Here is a 16,513-nt window from a genome sequence, read left to right on the forward strand (position 1 = left end):
AAATCATTTGTTTTGTCATACATTGCATCAGTATACTCAAATAGCATAAAATGATTAAATATACATTGAACAACCATATTTAGCATGGCGGCCAACTTGAAAAAAAAAATAGCAAAAAATTAAAAAATAGTAAATAGTAAAGCCCTGCCTCCTCCTTTTTTGAAAAAGTGTGGACGAGAAACTTGTTTCTTTTTTTACTTGGCCTAATACGTTACAACAACACAATTTCGTAACACATTATTCTTTTTATGGCTCTCACAATTTGCCGACAATCACACATACCTTTGACTACATTTCTTCTTCTTCTTCTTCCATGGTTGTGCAGTCCTCATATGGATGAGTATCAAACGCACTGCGAGGGTGGTCATGCGTGGTACAAGCATGACATAAACAAAACAAATTGTGCGCAAAATAAACAGGTGCGAGTAAAAACTGGTAGCAAGATGATTACTGCCAGCAGGCCCTCAACGCAGTCTTGAAGGCATTGAGGGAACAGGATGCAGCTGGGTCTGTTGACACACTGGCTGTTCCAGTCACGGATGGTGCGTGGAAAGTATGAGTTTAAGTAAGCTGTCGAACTACACCGCGGATATTGAAAGCGGGAACCATGGCCTCTGGTGATTGAAGCTAGTGGAGTCATGTACTGGGACCACCTGATGTCGATGAGGTCAAACCGTATGCGATACATCATCTCCAGTCTGCTTTGGAGACGCCTGGTAGCCAAGGTGGGCCATTGGAGATCTTGAACCATGGCTGACACACTGCTGGAGCGATCATAGTCACCTGTGACAAACCTAGCACAACTTCTCTGAACCTGCTCAATCTTTCTGATGTTGCGTTGAGTATGAGGGTCCCAGGATGTGGCGGCGTGCTCAACTATTGGGCTAATGAAGGTTTTGTAGCTGGTCTCTTTGATCTTGTGTCCACAGTGGCCGATGTTTCTGCTAAGGAAGGCTCTGATGGAATTGGCTTTCTTTTGCTGACAGTCACATGGTTTTGCCGACAGCAGTCAAATTTTGCCCCAGTGTCGTCACTTAACATTCAAAGGCGTAACGCATGATCATTCCTAAGTCATAAATACCCCCTATTTTGCGCGGTTACACTAAAACGGGTACAAATTAGCCTTAAAAAAAATACCCTATTTTTTGCATTTCAAGTACACTTTTACAAAAGTACCCCTTTTTAACATTTCAAGAACACATACAAAAACACTTGTTCTGATTCATTGTCTTTTCTGAGGAGAACTCTTGTTGTCCTTTTAATATATAAATGAGGAGAATAACAGAAAAATATATCCAATAGGATGCATCATGTGTTTTTTATGATACAGTTATGAACAATGTAATCTTTCCGCCCGTTTTTTTTTGTTGCAAAATAAAGCTTGAATGTGACCAAGACATTAAACTGACTGACAAAAATTACGAACTCTGGCATTTGCCACGAATTCCCTCACTCAAACCACTATATCAGCCCGCTTTAGATATTTTCAAGAAAACCTCTAGCTTGCCGGTCACCAAATAGTTAGCGATTTGCGGTTTTCACCCTGCTGACTACAACTTCAGAAGGTTCAGAAGGAACAATTCCTTTATGATCAGGTGCCATTTCCAGAGTTTGTGGCCCGGTTTGTGGGTACCCAGTTTGTCAAGGCTCCGGAGGCCGGGCGCGTCATTAATAAAGCCGATGAAAAAAGTCCCATGGAATCAGCGGCCAAACTGGGTAAGTCCCCAGTGACGTACGTGTAAACAAACCATGAAACAAATAAAACCGAGTCGAGCGTGTTTAGGCCGGGATATTAGGAAGGCAAAAAAGTTTCACAAAAGTGAAATCCGGGAGTAAATTGAGCGAGAAATGGTAAGATTTCCGGTGATTTCAACATTATCATGATTCACAAAAATATACCCTATTTTTTAATTTCGAGTACACCGTTGTCAAAACAACCCTATTTTTTAAACATTGCGAACATAAAATGTTCGCGAACATGTTAAAAAATAACCCCTTTTTTCGCTAAATTGGGAAACGATCATGCGTACACATAGTCATAGTCAATGTTAAGGGAAGGGGTATGAACGCTTGGACAGTATTTATTTTGGGACATTAGAGCACATCAGACATATCGAATTGCATTCTGAATACGAAGAATGTCCTTCTGATATCAAATAATTTTGATTTTTGAAATTCGCAATTTAATACACATTTTATGGCAAATCATTAAAATTTATATTTTTGATATTTAACAGTACTCAAGTAAACTTTTTAAATCTGATGATTTATACTTAAAGTGTATGTAGGTGGGATGAAAAGCTGACGATCAATTAAAAATTTTGACCTTTCGTATTGAATATATGGATTTTTTTTCCAAAAACACACACAAAAAAAGGTCTTTTTGGGAAAAAAATCCATATCTTCAATATGAAAGGTCAAAATTTTCAATTGACCGTCGGCTTTTCCTCCCAGCTACATACACTTTAAGAATATATCATTAGATTTATATAATTTACTTGAGGACTGTTATATATCAAAATTTGACAAATATCAAATTTTTATAATTTGTCATAAAATTTAGATTATATTGTAATTTTCAAAAATGAAAATTATTTGATATCAGAAAGACATGCTTCAGATTCAGAATGCAATTCGATAGGTCTGAGGTGCTCTCATGTCCCACAAAAAATACTGTCGAAACACAATAAACGCTCATTCTAGATCCCTTAAGTGACGACACCGGGAATTTTGCCGACAAAATTGTGTATAGGGGGTGTCACACCTCCCATACCCCCCCCTTCTAGCGACGGCCCTGGTCAAACACGCTTGAAAATGCATGATACGCTAGCGTAAATTACCCTCAAAACGAGCGTACATCAAGCGCTTGTGCTACGCGAAAATTTCAGAGCTGGCATCACCGGTTTTGTTACCAGCTCTTTTACGTCAAAAATAGCTATAAAAATGTGAATTCTGGAACAAAATAAAGCTTGTTCGATGAAATAAAAGAATAAAAAAGGTATGTTTGTACAGTTGAAAACATGTTTAACCTTGTTGCGAAAGTTTAATATGATATAGTTGCAATTTGTACCTTGTATCTCGGGTGGTCTAAAAGTCGAGATCGCCACGCCTACCACACGCTCTACATTTCCTGTGCGTGCGCAATCGATCGCGCTATTGTGTCATTCCACTAAACTTGCGACATTACGCAGTGCACGCAGTACATTCATACTCTCATGATCGAGAAATTATTATTTTAGCTAGCAAACTTCAGTCACTGTTACTGTATAATTGTCATGCTTCAAAGTTCAAGTCAGTCGGGACCGCTCACAAAAACTTGTTAGGGGCCGCAGGGTTTGCAGGTTTTTGTCAAGAGGTGGAAAAACCTGTGGTTTTAACCACGGTTTTAACTGAGTGAAATGTGGCTTACCAAATTCAATTTTTAAACTTTTTTATTTTAAGGACTTGATGAGACAAAAAATATGTTGAATGATTCATTGAAAGTTGTGTTTTAATGTTTATGAGCTTTCTGTATTACTTTTTATTATTTGACTGACTATAATGTATGCGTTTTTGCCGGTTGAAACCAGGCAAAAACGGGCCAGTTTTTGCCACTTTGTCAGCAAAACAAAGACTGAATTCTGGGGGCGGGCTTGATGCAAAAAAATCGCGACAATTTTTCAGCCTCGGGGCACCCCTTTTCAGATCTCAAACATTTCAGGGCCCCACTTTTTGACATGAAAATTATGGGTCAACCCCATAGAAAAGCTGAAAAGCATATAAATTCAATTTTCCCAGGGAAATTTGTAGTCAAATTTTTTAGCCCCCCCCCCCCCAGGAGGGTCAAAACTAACTATCATGTGCAAATTCGAAGCTAGAGTTTGAATTCAAAGTCGTAGTGTTACGAATTTAGGTTTTCATGTTTTCACTACCGGTATCGTGTTTAGAATATTATTGGGTCAGTTCGAAATATTCCTCCATGCATTGCACGCCATGTGTCGGGCAAATTCCAAAGTTTTGTGGTATTAAATTGTAGGAAAGGGACTCCCCTTCTAGCAGCCTGCACGCATTTGCAAAGGGTGCTCCCCTCCACTTTTGTCAGCTTGTTGGGGGAAATGCATCCAATTTGGGGAAAATTGGTCCCTGTTTTGACATGGTCTGACATTAGTGACATTTTTATTTATTTTTATAACAATTCGGTCAGAGACCAGGCGAGAACCCAATAGTGCCTATGCACTAAATTAAAGGGTGGCCTAATTACACATAAAATATTGGGGGGGGGGGAGGGCTACAGCCAAATTATGAATTTTAGAGAGTCACTTCATCACTCAACAATGTAAAAGGAAAGGGTCAACTCATCACTTGACGGGAAATGAGAACTACCTGCCGATTGGCCAAAATGAATATTGTGTCCAATTTTGAACCAATCAAGGAGGGTATTAATAAAGATCATCTGCAAATTTATGCAAGTTTGACCATAAATAGTTATAAGCCTAGTCATAATTGGCAATTGAAATGAGCATTTCAAGTTATCAACCAATCAGAAATGATGTTAGATGACCAGTAGTGTCCAGAGGGTTAACATCATTTTTCTTTTTTCACTTTTGACAGATTGTGAGAATCTACCAATCTAAATCATGAGTGAGGGATCAACCCCTGAATCAGAAATGCTGTTAGATGACCAGTAGTGTCTTGGGGGTTAACATCGATTTTCTTTTTTCACTTTTGACAGATTGTGAGAATCTACCAATCTAAATCATGAGTGAGGGGAAGCGGTTCTTGGACCTGATTAATCGACTTGGTTACACCCAGTCATATGATCTACAAGCGGAGAGCTTTGATTGGATGTTTGAAAATGAGGCTGTTAGACCATTTTTGGACTGGTTCTGCGACAATGTTGGGCCATCAAATTTGCTTACTCAACAAGAAGTCAAACAGTGAGTAATTTTTTTCCTTCAGCATACAGGGTGTATCAAAATGATTGGTACCCATCAGATTTAACGTCTAATCCCCAGTGTGTTTGTATTTAAAGGTAGGACGTATGACCATTCCAGGATTTGAAAATGACCCCTATTTCACGGGGAATCGAGGACATTTGCAGCAATTTTACCCCCTATTTTGCGCGAAATCAAGGAACATTTGCCCCCAAATACCTCCCCTATTTTTATCATTTTGAGGACACATTTTTATTTCACCCCCCTTATCACGAGGAATCAAGGACATTCCGAAATAAATGCCCCTATTTTGACTACTTCAAGGACACTTTTGAATTTTCCCCTATTTCACGGGGAAATGAGGACAATTTTTTTGGAAAAATACCCTATCAATCAAACGACGGAAAAATACAAAAAACCCCGAAAACTGTAGCAGTAAAAAGTGGAGGAAAGTCCTAGAAATACACCCTATTTTTCATTTCAAGGACAATTTTGCTCCAAAACACCCCTAATTTGGACAATCGTGAACAATTTTGTCCTCAAAAATTCCGCGGACATTTCTTAAAAAGTACCCCTAATTGGAACCATCATGCGTACACATCGTCAGTGAAGACTGAACCCACCAGGTCTAATCCGCCTGCTTCTTCCAAATTCAACAATTGATACGTTCCCTTGAAATGACTACAATTTATAGTTTTATGACCTTTTATAACATAAATCTACAAATAAGGTGAATGTAATACTACTTTTTGATGGAGAAAGTCTTGTCCATATTCACTGGATATTGATGGGTAGTTGGGTACCAATCATTTTGATACACCCCGTATGAATAAACCTTTTCAGGAGAACTTTTTGCAAAAACACCAACATTAAGAATGAACTTGAAGCGCTCAAAAACAAAGCAAAAGAAGAACATCTTGAAAATACCCACTGATTGTGATTCCCTGATACCAATTGGCAGGTGTGAGGCGCAACATAGGAGAAAGTCCTGCGTTCAGCTGACATAAGGGTTTTGATTGTATTGTGCTCAGTCAGGAGGATGATATCAGTGGCAGAACACAGACCAGCACACGCAGGGCAGTGCAGGGAAACATCAGACAGGTACTCAGGAACACTCATGGTGATCGAGGCATTTAAACAGGTGACTAAAATTTTGAAAGTGATGCGCTCTTCAACAGGGAGCAAAATTATGCTGGAACCAATCATGCGAGACCGCCACAGTAAACAAGAACACCATGGGAAGATTTTGGAAATAGCTTCCATAGGGGGAGTATGATTTTAAAATGGAATTAACATATTAGCAGCTCAGTTGTTTAAAATTATGTTATTTTTCTCTCCCCCTTCCCCTTCCCCAGATATAATAACATAGTAGAATCGGACGAGGGAGTACTTGAAGGTGCCCAACTGGAAAAAGCATTGCAGAGTAGTACATCACAGACAAGTGAAGAAATTACTGATGAACAATTGGAGTAAGTCTGGGGTAGCCATAGGTGGCAGAAATGGGGTGGGTTGGGGGGAGGGGCGAGGATTGGGGGGGGGGGGGGGGCATGGATGAGGGAGTGCTTGAAGGTGCCCAAAGCATTGCAGAGTAGTACATCACAGACAAGTGAAGAAATTACTGATGAACAATTGGAGTAAGTCTGGGGTAGCCATAGGTGGCAGAAATGGGTTGGGTTGGGGAGGGGCATGGATGATGGGTGGGTGGGGGGGCATGGATGAGGGAGTGCTTGAAGGTGCCCAAAGCATCGCAGAGTAGTACATCACAAACAAGTGAAGAAGTTACTGATGAACAATTGGAGTAAGTGTGGGGTAGCCATAGGCGACAGAAACGGGGTGGGTTGGGGAGGGCATGGATGAGGGGTGGGTTGGGGGGCATAAGGGAGTGCTTGAAGGTTCCCAAAGCATTGCAGAGTAGTACATCACAAACAAGTGAAGAAGTTACCGATGAACAATTGGAGTAAGTCTGGGGTAGCCATAGGTGGCAGAAATGGGTTGGGTTGGGGAGGGGCATGGAGGAGGGGTGGGTTGGGGGGCATGGATGAGGGAGTGCTTGAAGGTGCCCAAAGCATTGCAGAGTAGTACATCACAAACAAGTGAAGAAGTTACTGATGAACAATTGGAGTAAGTCTGGGGTAGCCATAGGTGGCAGAAATGGGGTGGGTTGGGGGGCATGGATGAGGGGTGGGTTGCGCACTAATGTCTCAGTAAGACCAGAACAAAATATGTTTGTTCCCATTTTGATGCTTCCGCCGCAACTGTGAATAACTTTAAACACATATTCTGGCCAATCCAGAAAATCATGGAAAATTAATATTCATTTTTCCAGACAGGGGAAAACAGGGAGGGGGAGTTTGAGGAAAACAGCCAAAATCAGGGAAAAATAACACACTTGGTCCGTGGAGGGTAACCACATAAGGAAAGAGAAGGATGGCCATATATATCTCAATATATCAGTTGCTTTATTTGAACCACTCTTGCCTTCCCAGCAACATTGGTAAAGGGGGGATATTTCTCGTTGAATTCTTATCAGATTTGTCAGGGAAAACTCTGAAATGCTGAGAAATCTGTTGCAGGGAATTGTGGTATATGGGAGCATATCAGTGAAAAGTAGCTTTTTTTTGTGGAAAACATAAAACCTATTTTAATGGAAATGTTACAATGCTTTTAAAAACTACAGGGATAAATGTTTTGAAGAGCTTCTTTTTTTGTAATTTATTTGCTATTATTTTTGTTTTCTTTTGTTAATATATTTTTATATTTTTTCACTCATGTTCTAGTGAAGACATAACAAGACTTACTGAGGAGCTACAAGATTGTAGGAATTATAAAGAGAGACTTCTTCAACATAGAAACAAATTAAGGTAATGCTGGTTTCATACTTTCCTGCTGTTTGCCGCTTTGGCGTTCTGAAGATGATTTTGCTTCACTGCGCAGTAAGCTGCAGTCACACCAGAATCGCTAGTGGTGGCCAGCGACAAGCCAATATATCGCTGCTTTGCCCAAGCAGCAGCATAGCAGGGAGTTGAATTCAAGTCAACTTGGATCTGTGCCATAATATAATATAATTTTGGAGCGGTGCTGAGCATTAGCTTTCAGAGTCATGCGGTCAGCTTGCAGACAAGTGCAAGCTACATGATAAAGCGTCACACCACTCAGCGGCAATTGGCAGAAAGTATGAAGCCAGCATAAGTCTAGAGACAAATGTAATGCCCCCCCCCTGTGGCATTTTTTTTGTTCTGACTGGGAGGGAGTAAGCTAAAGTTTGTTTGGCTTATAATAGGCAAAAATTATTCGGTTTTTGTTAGTGCTTATCAATAAAGTCCCAACTAATGCCTGCTTAAATTACAGGGCGTCGCTGAAAGTGTATCGTTGGAAACTTCATTGTTTGGGTATTTTAACGCCACAACTAATTTACATAACTAAATAAAATTCAATTTGCGACAATACAGATCTTTCAGGGACACCCTGTATAACCAAGCCTTGTAGCATCGTGTGATCATGAGACTAGTTTGGTTTTTTTGGCACGTGCAAAACTTCCCTGTTAGCAAGGGTAAAAGGGTGACAGTGGTTTTTTTTTGGGGGTAGTTTTATATTTGTATCTAGTTGAAAAAAAATCAATTCAAATTTGCTGTTATCATTTATCTTTTTTCCAAGTTCCATATGTTTGTTTTTATGTTTGTTTGTATGTTTCAGTTTGCACCAGGCAGGTTTAAATCATCGTTTATCCAAGATGGGTCCAATTGAAAGCACGGCAGAGAAGCAGTACAGGCAATGCTTGGAACAAAAACAAACTGATAATACCCAGGTACGGTTTGTTTTTAATTCAAATATTTCAGAATTGTAAATGACCATATTTGGAATTGGCATGAAAAATGCATGAAAATGAATACAAACAATTTACGGCCCACTCTCATGGCTCTAAAAAGTTCTGTTTTTGTATGATGTTTTTTGCCGAAAATGTCCAAACTGGCTAAAACAGAGATCTAAATGTTCAGCCTGACACCTCCTCATACTGCTCAGCATCCTGGTCACATGTTGCTGTGGGATGGCATTACATTCCTCAACCAGGATTTGTCGTATGTCATTCGTTGTGGTTACTTTGGTTACTCTAGCACACACAAAACAACCAAGCTGATCCCACAAGTGTTCAATGGGTTCGAGGTCTGAGCTGATGGCTGGCCATTCCATTTGCTCTATTCCCATATTCTGGAGGTAGTCGTTGGTAACCCTGGCTTTGTGGGTGAGCGTTGTCATCTTGGAGGATTGCATTAGATCCCTGATTGCGAAGATATGGAATTACAGCTTGCTGCACAGAATAATGGTCAATTTGGCACATTCTGTTTGAGACCTCGCTACATTCACAAGACGTGTTCAGCCATGGAAAAGATTTTTTGAGGAGTTTACAAGTCTTTAGAATGCTTTTGGGCAAAATAATCCATATCATTTTTAGGGAGAAGTTATTCATTGGTAGAGCACCAATTACAGAGCCTTATTTCACTCTTATACAGATGAGCATTCCAGTATAATGCCTCTTTGAAGGTGTCTTGGGAAGTATTTCTTGAACTGCATATCTCCTTGTCTTGTGTAGGCATCAATCAATTCTCTGAGGTCTCTGGACTTAGGACCAGACTCTGGTGGGTTAAACCAGTTTTATGGATCCAACCATCCCGCTTCCCTCAGAGATTGATTTAGTTAAACCATCATCAGAGACAGACTGGGCACTCCATCCTACTTTCAGGCTAGGAACAGGTGGTATGAGTGGCATAAACCAGCGTGCTAAGTCAATGCACCTATATTGCCCAGCAGACCCTTGAGCTAGAGTCAGCTGAGCAGAGCTTGCTGATTTAGGATTAAAATGAAAATAATAGGTAAACATTTTTAGTGAAATTGTGTGATGTGTGTTCATGACATGCACACATTGCTAAAACAGTTTAATCTATACCAGAGAGCAACCACTGCTGACAAAAATATCTACTGCCTTTCTTACAGTGCCTCTGATTGGTTGATTATAATCAATGATCACATGATTATATGATAATTATATCATACAGTGGAAACTCGTTAAGGGATCTAAAATGAGCGTTTATTGTGTTTCAACAGTATTTTTTGTGGGACATGAGAGCACCTTAGACCTATCGAATTGCATTCTGAATACGAAGCATGTCTTTCTGATAATTTTCATTTTTTGAAAATCACAATATTACAAATTTTATGACAAATTATAAAAAATTGATATTTTTCAAATTTTTGATATATAACAGTCCTCGAAGTAAATTATATAAATCTAATGAAATATTCTTAAAGTGTATGTAGCAGGGAGGAAATGCCGACGGTCAATTGAAAATTTTGACCTTTCATATTGAAGATAATTATGGATTTTTTTCCCAAAAAGACCTATTTTTTCAATCAAAATTTTCAATTGATCGTCGGCTTTTTATCCCACCTACATACACATTAAGTATAAATCATCAGATTTATAAAGTATACTTCAAGTACCCTTAAATATCAAAAATATCAATTTTAATGATTTGCCATAAAATGTGTATTAAATTGCAATTTCAAAAATCAAAATTATTTGATATCAGAATGACTCTCTTCGTATTCAGAATGCAATTCGATATGTCTGATGTGCTCTAATGTCCCAAAATAAATACTGTCCAAACGTTCATACCCCAGCCCTTAATACAAGCTCTGATAATACAAAAAAAATGATATAGTCCTGGCCCTAGCTAGAACCCGGCCTACACCGGATAGGGTAGAGATTTTGACACTTGATTTGGGTTATTGGACCTTTGAGGTTAACGAATCACAGAGGTGCTTTTACTTGCGGCTGCGAATTCGAGAAATCCAAGATGGCATGCCATGCCATTTTGAAAATTTTAAATTTTAGTTTTCACTCAATATTCATGTGTAATACATCATTCTATAGGTTTTTGCATACAAGGAATCAATTTCTGACATTATTTTTATGATTGAAGGTCAGTATAACATGTTTACATTCAAAATGGCCGCCAAATGGTTGCCAAAAGATGGGGTTTTCATTAAAATGTATTTAGAATTCAATATTTTAACTTATTTGATGTTAAAAATAACCATGGGTTGCTGATATTATGGTCAGTTGTCTATGTCATTTCTATCATCTCCTGGATATGTTTAAAAATCAAAATGGCTGCCAAAATCGTCTTTTTTCATTAAAATGTGTTACAGGAGTATTATGAAGTACCAGATTTACAATGAAATGGTGCCAAACATTGTGTTCTTTTGTATTCAAAGTATCTCTCTGGTAAAGGGGTAACAATATGACATCAGCATCAATTAATATGATCTCATGGGCATGTAAACATTCAAAATGGCCGCCAAAATGGCTGCAAAAACATGATTTTTTCATTAAAATGATATTTAAAACAGCATTTTAATAGATGTTGTGTTAAATATTTTCATTGAACGCTGATATAATGTTAAAGGAGTATTTCTATCCAAATTTCTTCCTGCTCATGTGTTTTTACATTCATGAAAGAAACCTAAACCCAAATTTTCATGCAAATCGGACATTCAGTTGGCGAATTATGGGCTATAACATATATTACAATGGTCCATAGGATTGTGTGTGATACTTTCGTTGTCGACAGAATGAAATTCAAAATCGAACATTTCGGCCCGCTTCTCTAGATATAAATTATAAATTAATAAGATAAATTTGCAAGATTCCTTTTGCACATGATCATTATGCACCTAGTAAGGGAGACCGGGCAGGTTGGCCCCTTTTTCCCCACTTATCTGGAGAGCTCAGTTTGTGGGTTAGGAGGCTCTCAATTTGATACTTGAGAGCTGTTTACTCTAGGTAAATGCTAACAAATTTATATGGCTCTGTGACTTATACAAAAGTTATAGTAGTTGTAGGAGAGAGCGAAGAAAATTAACCAGGCCGGGCAGGTTGGCCCACCAAACGGGGCAGGTTGGCCTCTATGCACAACCGTGTGTTATTGCCATATTTCTTTCCAATAAAACATTCTAAAGTTACAACTGCATGTAAGATATCACCTATCATAGTTCCAAGATAATCAAAAATAAAATTCATTTTACCATCATGGGTCATTCTTGAGGAAATAGCTAAAATCAAGGAAATAACGTTAACCAATCATCTTATAAAACCCATAACGAAAAACTGAAAGGCTGTGGATAACAATTGTAATTGACTTTTTTGTTCATTATTAACTATTCTGAGTGATGAATTACTTTTTATGTACAAATTCCCAATTATAAAGAAATATGATATTGAAATATTGCTATTTCCAGTCAAAAAGTGCTCAAATAGGACAACAATATAGATTTTTTTGTACTATACTCCGCCTTTGAACAATTTTATCCATGGAACTGACTAGTGTTGGTGTGTAAATTGTATTTTGCTTCATTTGACACAAAATGGGTGAAAATGGAGAAAGTATGCATAACTCTTGCCCATAAACACAATGGGGGCAACCTGCCCCAGCACAAGTGGGCCAACCTGCCCCATAGTCTATTTTTTGTTTTCCATCAAATTCGCAAAAACAGAAACAGGATGGAAAGCTTTCAACTATATGGCATTTTAAGCAAGACCCATACCTTCCAGCAACTTACAATTTACATAATGTATTATTTGCAACAATAGTGCTTTCTTTCCTTTCTTTTTTTCTCCAAAATGACCATGCAAGTAGTTTTTAAATTGATAATATTATGGCTCAACAACATGTAATTTATCTGATTTTTTAAGGAAATGGTGCCACATGAGTGCTTTCTTCGAGATCCAAAAATATCTTTGTGGCAGAAGGGTAACGTAAAATATGTCATTCAAAATTATCCCATGGGTAAGTTCAAAGAAATAAAAGTGACTCCCAAAATGGCCACCAAAATATTATTTTTTCATCAAAATCTGTTACAGCGACACTAGGTATCTGGTTTTCAAGGGATGGTGCCATAAAAGGAGAGTATTTTCCCACATAATCATTATAGCATAGCAGTAATAGGAAAACAGCATGGACTTATGGGTAATTGGGCATGTTTAAAATTCAACTTGGCCACCAAAATAATATTTTGATGTTGGTAACAGTCATTTAAAAGAGTATATTATATTCTTTTAAATGACTGTTACACCAACTTTCAAGATACCAGTTTTTACAGGAGATGTCATTTTTCAGCTTCATGGCATATGGTTAACATTCTGTCGTAAAATGATTCTGCCGGCATGCTCATACCAACGGGACCCTTATATACTAGGTGCATAATGAATCTTGCAAATATATTCCCTTTCCAGAGAAACCGGCCAACATGTTCGATTTTGAATTTTATTCTGTCGCCAACGAAAGTATAACACACAATCCTATGGACCATTGAAATATACGGTATGTTATAGATTTAAGGAATGTCCGATTTGCATGAAATTTAGGATTTAAGATTCTTTTATGAATGTAAAAACACATGAGCAGGAAGAAATTGGGATAGAAATATCCCTTTAACATTATATCAGCGTTCCATGGAAATATTTAACACAACATCTATTAAAATGCTGTTTTAAATACCATTTTAATGAAAAAATCATGTTTTGCAGCCATTTTGGCGGCCATTTTGAATGTTTACATGCCCATATGAGATAATATTAATTGATGCCGATGTCATATTGTTACCCCTTTACCAGAGGGATACTTTGAATACAAAAGAACACAATGTTTGGCACCATTTCATTGTAAATCTGGTACTTTATAATACTCCTGTAACACATTTTAATGAAAAAGACTATTTTATGGCCATTTTGGCAGCCATTTTGATTTTTAAACATATCCAGGAGATGATAGAAATGACATAGACGACTTATGCTTTGTTGTCACCATAATATCAGCATCCCATGGTTATTTTTAACATCAAATAAGTTAAAATATTGAATTCTAAATGCATTTTAATGAAAACCCCATCTTTTGGCAACCATTCAAGTGCCATTTTGAATGTAAACATGTTATACTGACCTTCAATCATAAAAATAATGTCAGAAATTGATTCCTTGTATGCAAAAACCTATAGAATGATGTATTACACATGAATATTGAGTGAAAACTAAAATTTAAAATTTTTCAAAATGGCCGGCGGCCATCTTGGAACTCTCGAATTCAAGCAGCCGCTTTAGCATAAAAGCACCTCCGTGATTCTTTAACCTCAAAGGTCCAATAACCCAAATCAAGTGTCAAAATCTCTACCCTATCCGGTGTAGGCCGGGTTCTAGCTAGGGCCTGGACTAATAAGACAAGCTTGATTTTCAGGTCCCTGACACTGAATCCCTATGTAATATGTGATGGATGATACAAAATCATGATAAGACAAACTAAATTTTGTGGCCCACAAATTTCGTATTATAGAGTTTACACTGTATAATCATGTGAGTAACCAATCAAAATAGAGCTTGTATTCCAATGGGCTTACTGCCTTTCTTACAGTGCCCCTGGTTGGGTAATTACATGATATAATCATCTGAATAACAATCAAAATAGAACTTTTAGATCTCTTAGCTATTTTAAACTTAACCCCCTTCAGCCCTACTGACTATTTATTCTTACCATATCTCTGATTGGCTCAATACATGATATAGCCCTCGCCCTGCTGACTATTCTTACCATATCTCTGATTGGCTCAATACATGATATAGCCCTCTTTTTAACCAATCAAAATAGTTCTTAGAAGCCAATAATGCCCATGGGGGGTTAATTTGATTCCATATTCAATTTTTGCAGATGAACGCCACTTTGGACAAATTAAGTAGGACATCGTCGGAGCTTGTCAGTATGTACAACAAGTCGCCAATCAGTGAAAATGTCGGTCAACAGGAGGCGCCATTCCTATCCCAACAGTCACTGCAGCATTACCATGGCAACGAGGAGAGATTTACACAGCAACTGACAGCCTACACAAAGAAACAATTTTTTGAGGTAGGGTAGGGGTGTTATCTAACCAACCATCATTTTTGATTCTTCAAATTCTTCATAATAAATGAAGGCCATAGCAATGGCTATTTGAACTGACTGAACCCCCAGAAGGGGTACACAGCCGTTTTCGCCAAACGTATGTCAAACAATTGCCGAGCACAAACGTTTGTCAAACATTTTTGCAAACGCCCGTAAGCGCTTGCAAACGCGTTTTGATCGCTAAATGTTTGTCAAACGTTTGGCGAAAGCGGCTATGTAGAGGTCTGGTTTATGTTTTCATGTTAAGGGAGCACGGTGGCCTAGCGGAACGGGCACCGACTCATGATTGAAAGGTTGCGGGTTCGAGCCCCGGCGACGACAACGTGTTGTGCCCTTGAGTAAGGCACTTTATCTCGATTACTCCTATCCACCCAGGTGTTTAAATGGGTACCGGCATTCTTAAATGCTGGGAAGGTAACAGACTCGCTGTAGAGGAGGTGTAGCGATCCCCTATAGCAACATTACATGGAGGAGTCTGGCCCAATCGCCAATGAAAGAGAGATGGGCACTCTGATCACTGTTTATACAGGATCGTCTCCTTTACCTTTACCTTTACCTTATGTTTTCAGGGTCAAATTTTGGTGAAAATGACAGGCACTTGTCAAATCCTAGCTAAGACCCTGGGCAGGATACCCAGCTATAGTCCATCCAGTATAAGTTACATTGTAGAACATGATCCCATCCGGTAACCTTTGTTATCTCATACACAATGTCCAAAATCATGTTTCATCTTTCTCTAAATTATCTCCTGGCAACTACAAAGTGTTCTACCATAAGTTGGCAACATGACCTTTGCTTCATTTGTGTAAGATGCATGCATATTGGTGTAGGTCCTGTTCAGCCGCATACTGGAAAAGACTATAGCTTTCACCTAAAGGTGAAAGGTCAGAGGTCATAACTTATTTTTTCTTCTTCCAAAGGGAATTGGAGATGTGGCAGGACACAGCGAGTTCTCATGAGTTGCTTGACATAGTGACCCCAAAACTATAATGATCAATGGTGATAGACAGGTCAGGTCATACTTATTTCTTCTTCCAAACAGGCAATTGAAGTTGTGTCATGACACTGCAAGAGTACCTGTTATGAAATTCTTGACATCAGTGACCCAAACTTATTAAAGGTCAGAGGTCATAACTTATTATTTCTTCTTCCAAACAGGGAATTGGGGATGTAGCAGGACACAGTGAGGGTTCCCGTTATGAGTTCCTTGACATCAGTGATCCCAACACTCTAACAATCTGAGGTGAAAGGTCAGAGGTCATAACTTATTTCTTCTTCTTCCAAACAGGGAATTGGGGATGTAGCAGGACACAGTGAGGGTTCCCGTTATGAGTTCCTTGACATCAGTGATCCCAACACTCTAACAATCTGAGGTGAAAGGTCAGAGGTCATAACTTATTTCTTCTTCTTCCAAACAGGGAATTGGGGATGTAGCAGGACACAGTGAGGGTTCCTGTTATGAGCTCCTTGACATCAGTGATCCCAACACTCTAACAATCTGAGGTGAAAGGTCAGAGGTCATAACTTATTTCTTCTTCTTCCAAACAGGGAATTGGTGATGTAGCAGGACACAGTGAGGGTTCCTGTTATGAGCTCCTTGACATCAGTGATCCC

At 38.6% G+C, this 16,513-nt stretch overlaps 1 protein-coding gene across 1 annotated transcript in view; it reads left to right on the plus strand.

Moving 5' to 3' along the window:
• Positions 1-16,513, plus strand: part of LOC140145418 (HAUS augmin-like complex subunit 3) — a 37,177-nt gene that overhangs the window by 1,967 nt on the left and 18,697 nt on the right. Inside the window, exons 2-6 of the mRNA XM_072167141.1 lie at positions 4,712-4,916; positions 6,269-6,382; positions 7,691-7,774; positions 8,607-8,718; positions 14,669-14,863. Coding sequence (XP_072023242.1) covers positions 4,738-4,916; positions 6,269-6,382; positions 7,691-7,774; positions 8,607-8,718; positions 14,669-14,863 — 684 coding nt within the window. The 5' untranslated portion in view covers positions 4,712-4,737. The remainder of the gene's footprint in view (positions 1-4,711; positions 4,917-6,268; positions 6,383-7,690; positions 7,775-8,606; positions 8,719-14,668; positions 14,864-16,513) is intronic.

The sequence above is a fragment of the Amphiura filiformis genome, chromosome 2, assembly GCF_039555335.1.
Source record: "Amphiura filiformis chromosome 2, Afil_fr2py, whole genome shotgun sequence".
Lineage (NCBI taxonomy): Eukaryota > Metazoa > Echinodermata > Ophiuroidea > Amphilepidida > Amphiuridae > Amphiura > Amphiura filiformis.